Below are 10,199 nucleotides of genomic sequence, written 5' to 3'. Positions count from 1 at the left end.
TCTATTTTACTTATTTCTCACATACTGTCTTAGAAAGCTCCTGTGGAGTATATGTTACCAAAATGAGGTCCTTAAGAAAAAGGGAGAAGGGAGAAGGAAACGGCTCTCAATCCAGGAGAAATTGAAGTGGCACCATGATGGTGAAGTGAAGTCCCCAGTGCTGCTGTGGATGGTCCTGGAAACCAGACAAGCTGGTGCAGAGACTGAGGAATTCTGGAGCACCTGGAGAGGAACAGCAACTACTTACCGGATGATTGGGATGCACTATCTATAGCTGGGGGTGCCTTCTTTGGCTCTACCCTCCTACTACGAGGGCGCTCCCAAGTAGAAACAGGAGGTGGGGCGCCTGGGTGGCTTAGTCGGTTAAGCGTCCGACTTTCGCTTAGGTCATGATCTCGCGGTTTGTGGGTTCAAGCCCTGCGTCGGGCTCTGTGCTGACTGCCAGCTCAGGGCCTGGAGCCTGTTTCAGAGTCTGTGACTCCCTCTCTCTGACCCTCCCCTGCTCACGCTGTCTCTCTCTCTCTCCTAGAAATAAATAAAACATTAAAAAAAAAAAAGAAAGAAAATGCTCAACAGAACATACTGTCTAGATAACCAGTAATTAGTACAATGCAAAGGCCTGACAATAGGCATTTCTATTAAGTGAGACGTGTCTAATTATGGAAAACCACATTGGGAAATATTTACCTGATTAAATGAGGGTGGGACAAGATGGTTAACAAAAGGTGGGTGATTCCATATGTGAGAAAACGGTCTACGGCCACACCACCCTGAACGCGCCCGATCTCGTCTGATCTCGGAAGCTAAGCAGGGTCGGGCCTGGTTAGTACTTGGATGGGAGACCATATGTGAGAAAACAATAGATAATTTATATTCAGTATGCAAAAAAGATAGAATGGTAATACAAAGAAACTAAGTCAATTCTCTGCAGTTAGAATGTCATAATTTTTTAATTATACTTTTTTAATTTTTTCCTGTAAATTATCTTATAATGAAAGTAGAAAAGAATTGTTTGCAAAGAAGGGTTTAGTCACGTGAGAGGAGGACTTGTCTGAAGAAGCCCAAGTCCCAGAGAACAGGCCATGGTCGGGGCAGGCATACGGGAGGAGGGGAAAGGTTCCTTGTTTGGCCAGCGGAGGCAGGGAGGAGCCCAGGACAACCACCCAGCTCTCCAGGGAAGTCTCTCCCAGACTGCGAGCCCTCTGCTCTGGCCAGAGGCATGCCGACCCAGGCTCTGCTGCCCCTCCTGCTCCTCTCTGTGCTGCTGCTACAGGCCCAGGGAGGGCACCGTAAACTGAACGGGATGCAGAGTAGGTGATGGACTAAGGGGGTGAGGAGGGAAGGGGGCCAGTGAGATTATGACCTGAGCCGAAGTCAGTTGCCTAACCAATTGAGCCACCCAGTTGTCCCTGAATTTCTAAATTTCTGATTCAAGGTATTTTTTCATCCATCAAAATGTTTGTTTACAGATATTTAATTAAAGTTGCAAGTGTTGTATGACACTTTTCTTCCTGACAAGGTATTTCTGTTGGGAGAATTTTTTTTTTTCAGTAGAAATGTTTCCATTTTCTTTGTTCCATTTTCTTTAATAATAGTGTTACATTGAAGCTGTCTGCTATTTTTCCATTAGCTTTGTAGTGTTTTGTTCTAATAGACCAATGGTGACAATTTTATGCTCAAAATGTTCTAGGCTTTGGCCCTGGGAGCTCTTGAAGGCTGGTTCCTGTTTCCCATTCTTTTGACTCCAGAGCATTTCCTTACTTTGTGATTCTAAAAGATGCTCCAGGGGCGCCTGGGTGGCTCAGTCGGTCAGTCCCGTTGGTTAAGCATCCAACTTCGGCTCAGGTCATGATCTCATGACTTGTGGGTTCGAGCCCCGCATCAGCTCTGTGCTGACAGCTAGCTCAGAGCCTGGAGCCTGCTTCGGATTCTGTGTCTCCCTCTCTCTCTGACCCTCCCCTGCTCACGCTGTCTCTCTCTCTCTCAAAAATGAATAAAACATCAAAAAAAAAAACAATAAAAATAATAAATAAATAAAAGATACTCCAGTCTGATCTTGTATTTTCTTTTTTTTTTTTAATTTTTTATTTCTAGGAGAGAGATAGACAGCATGAGCAGGGGAGGGCCAGAGAGAGAGGGAGTCACAGACTGAAACAGGCTCCAGGCTCTGAGCTGGCAGTCAGCACAGAGCCCGACGCGGGGCTCGAACCCACGAACCGTGAGATCATGACCTAAGCGAAAGTCGGACGCTTAACCGACTAAGCCACCCAGGCGCCCCTGATCTTGTATTTTCTAAGCCTCGTTCTAGAATCAACCATTTCTCTAATAAGCCTTGGTCCACTTACTGGAGAAGGGTAATAAAAACCAAGACCTGGGCTCCTGGTGTGCTTATTGTTACAGTGGTGTCACTGCTTCCTGGCATAGCCAGGAAATATACACATGTATAACTGATCCATGTAAACACATGTGTCTATCATTACTTCTGCATCCATCTCTCTGTATATATGTTGAGCTAAATGTCAGTTCATACGATGTCTCTAACTCAAATCCAGTACCCTCAGGGCTCATTCTATCCATCCATTTTGCTTACTTGTAACTTCTTTTCTCTTACAGTTAGAAACACAGCTCCTATCATCCCATTATTTACTTATTTGTTCAATCTTATATACATGTAAAATCGTTTTAGAATTCTTTACTCAAATCTGTGAGAAACAAATTTGACAAAGTCCTGCTCTCTGAAAAACTGAACCAAAGGGCTACTTGCCAGTTACCCACATTAAAATGACATACTAGAGGGGTGCCTGAGTGGCTCACTCGATTCAGCATCCAACTCTTGTTTTCAGCTCAGGTTATGATCCCAGGGTCGTGAGATGGAGCCCCATGTTGGGCTCCTTGCTGAGTGCAGAGCCTGCTTGGGATTCTCTCTCTCTCTCTCTCTTTCTCTCTCTCTCTCTTTCCCTATGCCCCTCTCCCCTGCTCATGCTATCTCTCCACAGAAAGTAAATAAACAAAGTAAATAATATGACATACTAAAAATAAACTTCTATTCTATGAGGCCCATGAGATTAACCTGTCAGTTCTTGTTTGTTTGTTTGTTTGTTTGTTTGTTTCTTTGTTTGTTTTGAGACAGAGAGCACACCAGCAGGGGAAGGGCAGAGAGAGAAGGAGAGAGAGAATCCCAAGCAGACTCCACATTGCCAGCACAGATCCTGACGTAGGGCCCAATCTCACAAACTGTGAGATCATGACCGGAGTCAAAATCAAGAGTTGGATGCTCAACTGACTGAGCCACCCAGGTGCCCCTAGCCTGTCAGTTCTATGGTTATCAAATGAGTAAGCAAGAGTCAGAAGCTATGTACCCTGTAGGATGGGGAAAGTATCGGGAAAATATAACAAGGCAATCAAAGGTAGTGGAATGGAGCTGAAAAAGCCAAAAGTCACTGTTGATAAATGAGTTTATTTGTCAAGGCTGTGCTCCTGCCCAGCCCTCAGTGAGAACAGACTGGTGTCCAGCTTGGAGATTAGGGTTTCAGACGTCTTTCAAAGATTTCCTACAAGACAGAAAGGTTACATACTCAGAGGCTGGGGAACTCTGAGGAACAAGCATTCATTCTCAAGCTTAATATTACCCATCTATGGCAGATGGACGCCTGGGGCAGGAGTACTTTTTGTAACAAGAATTTTCCACTTCTGAGGTGGAGAGGTGGGCTTGGTTCATTGAACAGAGAAAGGTAGAGATTTGGGGTCCAGCTGAGCCAAAAGGGCTCATAGAAAGGTCTGACTATGGAGGCAGTGGTTAGAAATTTGGACAAAAATTAGGAAAAGAGCAAACAATTGAGTAACATAATGAGGACAACACAGGCATTGATTATATAATGAACAATATGCCCCAAGCTGGTGTCTTGGTTCATATGCCAGTGAACTGCTTGTCCAGGCTTAGGGGACCTTGTCTTCCACTATTTCTGTGCCTAGGATTTGTGGTCCCTCAGTCTTGTTTATGATTAACAGCATCTGAGAATGAGTGAAGACCCGTGCCCAAACACACCTCCCAACTCACTTTATTTTTCCAGCAGATGTTTCCACAATAAGTCCAGCAGCATGTGTGATTTTTGTCTACACATTTAAAGGTTCTAGAACACTTCTTGGTACATTCAACAACAGTTGGATCTCCCCAGCACTCCTCAATTAACGTTTCATCCCCTGTAATTGAGATGATACGGGAAGAGGCTGACAGGGTCAACATAACCAAGGTGGGAAGAGAAGTCCTTCATAAGCTTAAGAGCTCCTCCTAGAATCAGAGCCCCTCCAAGCCCCACCTGACTGTCCATCTGCCTTATGAGAAAACCCCCCTGCTGAGCCTCCCCATTTTGTCTTCATGGATCTCTTCTGCTCCCACAGACCTCTGGGCCTTCGTCAAGCATCCTGGAGACAGGCTCTTCATACCCGCCACGTTCATGTGTCTTCCAGCGAAATCTACATTTCTGTAACAGGAGACCTCAGGGTAGGTAGCCTCTAGTCTTATTACCATACCTACTTCTTAGTGTGGCAAGTCAGATCAGGGAGAGTAAGGAACAGATTCTTTCTCTTTTTCTTCTCTTCCTTGCTGACCCCACCTTTAAGAGCAGCTTCTCACCAAATTCTTCTTTCTCTCAATTTTCGGTACCCTCGACCGATTCCATTTTCTCATCACATGGCCCCCAACTTTGCCCCACTAGGGCCCCACCTCATGTGTCTTCTCACTCAGAAAGATCCTGTCACTGAAATTAAGTGTATATATCAAGAAAACCCCATGTGGGACTCATCAAAGGACACACAGCTAAGACATAGAGCTTCTGGAAGTATGGAAAGTTATGGTAGCCTGACATGGGAAAATATTATATCCTTATAACATATGAAATGTACATAAAAGGTAACAGGTACCCATTGCCACTTTCAAGGTTGGAAAGGAAGCATCAAAGGACCTCAACTTCGACTCTTCTTGGATCTCTGTGCATAAGAAAATCTGAATCTCCAATAGGTGATCTGGGGAAGGTCCTGAGTCTTGAGTCAGGTGTGCCAGACACAATACCCCTTCACTTGCCCGGACACAAGCACAGCTCCCCCACCCCTTTAACCCTCCCCCCAGCCCAGCCTAGTCACCTACAGCTGTGTTTTTTTTTCATCCCTCCCAGCACAGACAGTAGCACCATACAGAGGAATATCATGAGTTGAGGTGTCCAGAGCTTCATGATGCTGACCGTATGTGTCTGAATATATACTGCCAGGATGTTTTCCCCTTTCCAGTTGCTGCTGGAGACCAAGAAATATAAACAGAATTGTGAAGCAAGAAGAAGCGTTCGTGGAATTCCCTTCCTCTTTGTCTACTCATACCTCCTTGCCTCCACTCACTCAGCAAAAGGCACACACCTAAGCTGAACATTGGCTTTGCTGAAAGGTTTCTCTCCATCTCACACTTCATGCCTTCTTTCTTTTGCGGAAAAAAAAAATTATTTTGAAAATGTGTTTTTAAAAAATGCGCTTCCGTCCCTTGATTAGAAGATAATTCGGATCCAGCTTACAAAATTCTTAAACCATAGAAAAATACAAAGACGACAATGAAATATTTCTGGTAACCCCACTATATTGGTGTATGTTTTTCTGTCTTTTATATATGCACATGAAAACAAAATCAGGCTATCAGGCTTGCTATTATATATCTTGACTTTTTATGTAAAAATCTGTAATGTGATATTAAAATTATAGTTTTGGCCAAGACCTTCAGATAGACCCTAAAGTGAGCATGTGAGACAGATCAACTTACACTTTAAAGAAGACGTGCTCAAAAATCACCTACAAAAAATATGTCAAATTCCTACCCATTTTCTACCTTTAAAACAAGTCAGAATTTTAAGAGTAGCCAACCACTTTTTGGCCATCTTTCTCTCTCATTTTTAAAGAATGCTGTGCTCTTTTATTTTCTTTTTTAAAGTTTACTTACCTTGAGAGAGAGAGAGATGGGGGGGGCAGAGAGAGAGAGGGAAGGAGAGAGAATCTCAAGCAGACTACATGCTGTCAGCACAGAGCCCAACACACGGCTCAAAATCACAAACTGTGAGATCATGACCTGATCCGAAATCAAGAGTCAGACACTTAACTGACTGAGCCACCCAGGTGCCCCAACTGCTGTGCTCTTTTAATTCCAAGTCACCAGAAAGGCTTTAAGAATACCTCCCATATTCCTCAAAAAATTAACAATAGAACTCCCCTATGACCCAGCAATAGCACTGCTAGGAATTTACCCAAAGGATACAGAAGTGCTGATGCACAGGGGGCGCATGTACCCCAAAGTTCATAGCAGCACTTTCAACAATAGCCAAATCATGGAAAGAGCCTAATCGTGTCCATCAACTGATGAATGGATCAAGAAGATGTGGTTTATCTGTACAATGGAATACTACATGGCAATGAGAAAGAATGAAATCTGGCCATTTGTAGCAACATGGACAGAACTCGAGGGTGTTATGCTGAGTGAAATAAGTCAGGCAAAGAAGGACAGATACCATATGTTTTCACTCATATGTGGAACAGGAGAAACTTAACAGAGGACCATAGGGGAGGGGAAAGGGGAAAAAATAGTTAAGAAGAGGGAGGGAGGCAAACCATGAGAGACTCTTGAATACTAAGAACAAACTGAGGGAGTGGGGGAGACGGGAAGGGGGGTGATGGGCATGGAGGAGGGCACTTGTTGGGATGAGCACTGTGTGTTATATGGAAACCAATTTGACAATAAGCTATTAAAAAAAAAAAAAAAGGATACCTCCCATAGAGCTTTTTATGCACCCCTGAGGTTTTGTGGAGACACAGTAGCAGGTATCTGAGAAATACCAAAGGAACAAAGGTCAGGAGGCTGGTTGAAGTGACCTATGGCCAAAAGCAAGAGACTACAGCTTGTGCTACAGCATTTGATAAGGCAACATAAGCAAGAAAGCCAATGTAGGTTTGCACTAGCTTCATGTCAGGCAGGCTGCCTGGGAAGGCCATGGAACCTCAGCATAAGGAAGTAGAAAGTGAGTGGCCAGATGCCTCAGACTTGGAAAAGGTGTCAGAAAGGAGGTAGATTGAACCATAATAGGAGAACCACAGGAGAGAAATTTGCATCAGTTGGGGTTGAGGGAAAACTCAAAAGAACCCTTTTGAAACCACCCACAACAGAGTAAACTTTAAGCAATACTAAAGTCCAGAGAGCACAAAGCACAAAGGTACAATACTCCCTGCCAGAAAGAGCTGTCGTGACCTCCTCACCTCTTCTCCCTCCTCCATCTCCAAAATGGCATTTAGCCAGCTGTAGGAGAAGAGGAAACCGTCCACTCTCTTCCCCAGTTTCAGGTTTCTAGGTGTGGGGGAAGCCATGATTTCAATTCAATTTTAGTATTCTGACTGTTGCATAGGTTTAGACTCTTTTTATATATTCTAAATTTAGGCAGCATCTAGAAGTCAAGTTCTACACTCAAGGTCTCACACGGAGTCAGGAAAAGAAGTAGCTTTCATAAATAAATTTAAATGAGACAAAGGACAAGCTTTTCACCATACTATCAATAACACTCCCTGTGAACATCTTCCCAATATACTAGTTACATAGCTCATTCATACTTTCCCATTGATCATAAGAGATCTGAAAATTTGTAATTTCTCTTTGTTAGGAAAGAGTCAAAAGGAATATTGCAACTGAAATTCAGTCAAATCCAGGATTGGCTTCAGAGCACAAATGTCTAGGTATACAAGTCCTGAGTAAAGGGTACTGCCTATTTCAAACCCTACATAGTTGTTGCCAATTTTCTTCTCCATTAAGATTGGCTTATTCTGCAAATAGGATGTACATCTTGTCTCACCATAAAAGGGAAATTCCCTCCCACCTGTTACCACACTGAAGACTGTCAATATCGTATAAGACAGAGAACAAAACATGGGCATTGGAATCAGAGAGACTTGGGCTTGAAACCCAACCCCAACACATTGAGCTTAATTTACAATTTGGAACCGGCCTACCACCTAACTTCTCAGAGCCTCAGTTTCCCTACCTGTAACATGGAATGGAGGTGATATTACAATCCACATTGCAAATGTTGAGTATATAAAGCACCACACGTAGGGTCTGGCACGTGGAATATGTGCAAAATAAGTGGCAGCTATTGTAACTATTAAGCTCAGACTCTCTTTTCTTCTCTAGAAGAGTGAACATTGATCTCATTGACTTTATTGTGGTCTTTTTTTTTTTTTTTTTTTTAACTATTTGACCTATTTGGAATTAGTTCTGGTGAGTACGGAGTAGAGAGGGGGGTGTCCATACTTCATTCATCTGTCCTAAATTTATTCTTCCCACAAATACTTACATTTAGTGACTACTATATGCCCAACGCTCTTCTAAGCACCGAGGATACAGTAATGAACAAAGGCGACAAAAATCCCTGCCTTCGTAAAGCTTACATTCTAATACAGGGGATGGAAAATAAACAAGATGCATAAAAGAAATACATAATAATAGATGGATATCAATGTGAAGGAGGAAAGATAAGAATGGGTTTAGAACCAGGGACACAGAATGTGCAAAATAAATGCTGGCTGTTATTTTAGGCAGCTCACTGGTGATGAGATTCAGGGTTCTGAAGGAAAGGTTAAGTACTGTTTCCCCAAATTCTCAGCCCTCTCCCTACTCTTCTGTAGCTCCCGGCCTGGTGTTTCCCACACATGAGGCCAAACATAAAGGCAGATAAAAGAAACAAAGAAAAGGAGACGTCTGGATACTATGAATTATAGTCACAAGGCAGTAATTGTCTCTCTCCTGGCAAGTGACCAATTTTCCCTCAGAGTCTTTCTTTTTGCTTCCATATTTTCAACAAAGCAGAAGGTAACGTACATACGTTGGTTGAAAGCTCTTCAAATGCTCAAAAACAGGCAAAATGTGTAGAGACATTTCCAAAGGTGCAAAACTCTTTAGAAGGGCTGACTTACTCTCTTCCTTGGCATATGGGGAAAATTATAAAATAGGAAAATAAAATTTCAGGCACAAGGGCCATTAGATGGGTTGCCTTTAACTTTTGAAGAGCTATTATTTGAAAATAAGTTCAAAGTTACAAGAGTAATAGTACAAAGAGCATCTGTATACCACTTGCTCAGAATCATCTATTTTAAGAATTTATCCATAATTACCTCCTCCTTCTCTCCTCCTCTTACATATATATATTTCATATATGTTTAGATATTTTTTCTGAACAATTGAAAGTAAATATCATTTATCATGGCCCTTATTCAGGAATAATATTTCAGTGTTTTTCTCAGGGTATCACGCATGAAGGGACACAGTGTCCATCCACGTCATCTTCCTCTCTCTTAGTTTCTCCATTTGAACAACAAGGACAATAATTTCTTCTATACAGGGATAGTGTTGGCATGATCTGGAGGCCTGGTTTAGACAGGGAACTCATCCAACCAAACCACAAACAAAAGTGTTTTCAAGTTCCCACTTCTAGCCCCAACGCTCTGACCTCTACCTACCTCTGAAGATGTTCAAGTTGGAAGCTGGTGGTTATTTGGCTGGTGGCTCTTCTTCCTGGTCTCTGGGAACCCCAGAGCCCCTGCACCGGGCAGGCAATAGGCAGAACAGATTTCAAAGACTCAGAATGTAATCATGGTTCTGGCTGTGACAGATCAGGGTGTTCTGCCCCTAGCCATAAGTTGGGTACATTTAGAACATTATCACTGAATTCCTATTCAAGGAGTACTTTCTTTTTTCTTTTCTTTTTGCTGCAGGTAACATAGACAGAAGCAAGACACTGTGGAATTGCAGGACCCTCCCCTCCACGAACACATACATTTCTGGAAGTCTGGGTGACTGTGGAGGTAGGAGAGGATCTTTGTATCTATTTTTCTTTAGCATCTATGTGAAGACTTTTGTAAAGCCCCATCCATCTTTGATATTAATTTCTCCATGGCTAGCATCAGCCTACACTACCTTTTATCACCAATGTCTTATGACTTTCATGCTGAGAAGAGAGGGCTGCCAAGAGAGCTTGCAAAGGTCCACATAACATAGGGATTTAAAACAGACTTAAGCCCCACTTTGGGTGAACTCGAGCCCTGCTTAAGGTGAACACACAAACCCGGCTTCAAGTGAACACAAGCCCCGCTTTGGGTAAAACATGAACCCCACTTTGGGTGAGCCC

At 43.0% G+C, this 10,199-nt stretch overlaps 1 protein-coding gene across 1 annotated transcript; it reads right to left on the bottom strand.

Annotated features, from left to right (window-relative positions):
• Positions 1-3,450: 3,450 nt before the first annotated feature.
• WFDC11 (WAP four-disulfide core domain 11) lies at positions 3,451-7,389 on the bottom strand. Its single transcript, XM_077766703.1, has 5 exons — positions 7,282-7,389; positions 6,797-6,900; positions 5,144-5,289; positions 4,046-4,200; positions 3,451-3,551 (listed from the first exon to the last, which is right to left on the bottom strand). Exons 1-5 carry the CDS (start codon positions 7,387-7,389, stop codon positions 3,522-3,524), a joined length of 543 nt encoding a protein of 180 aa, XP_077622829.1. The 3' UTR covers positions 3,451-3,521.
• Positions 7,390-10,199: the final 2,810 nt, after the last annotated feature.

The sequence above is a fragment of the Crocuta crocuta genome, unplaced genomic scaffold (genome assembly GCF_008692635.1).
Source record: "Crocuta crocuta isolate KB4526 unplaced genomic scaffold, BGI_CrCroc_1.0 scaffold71, whole genome shotgun sequence".
Classification (NCBI taxonomy): domain Eukaryota; kingdom Metazoa; phylum Chordata; class Mammalia; order Carnivora; family Hyaenidae; genus Crocuta; species Crocuta crocuta.
The sequence above is the reverse complement of the archived record's forward strand: the minus strand, read 5'-3'. Positions and strand labels throughout refer to the sequence as shown.

Excerpts from the sequence above, each read along its gene's own strand:
- WFDC11 (XM_077766703.1), bottom strand. The coding sequence starts at position 7,389 with ATGGCTTCCCCCACACCTAGAAACCTGAAACTGGGGAAGAGAGTGGAC. Across the intron at positions 6,901-7,281 it reads AGATGGAGGAGGGAGAAGAG|GTCACTTCAACCAGCCTCCT; the intron begins GTGAGGAGGTCA and ends TTTTGGCCATAG. Across the intron at positions 3,552-4,045 it reads AAAATAAAGTGAGTTGGGAG|GAAATCTTTGAAAGACGTCT; the intron begins GTGTGTTTGGGC and ends TCTGTCTTGTAG.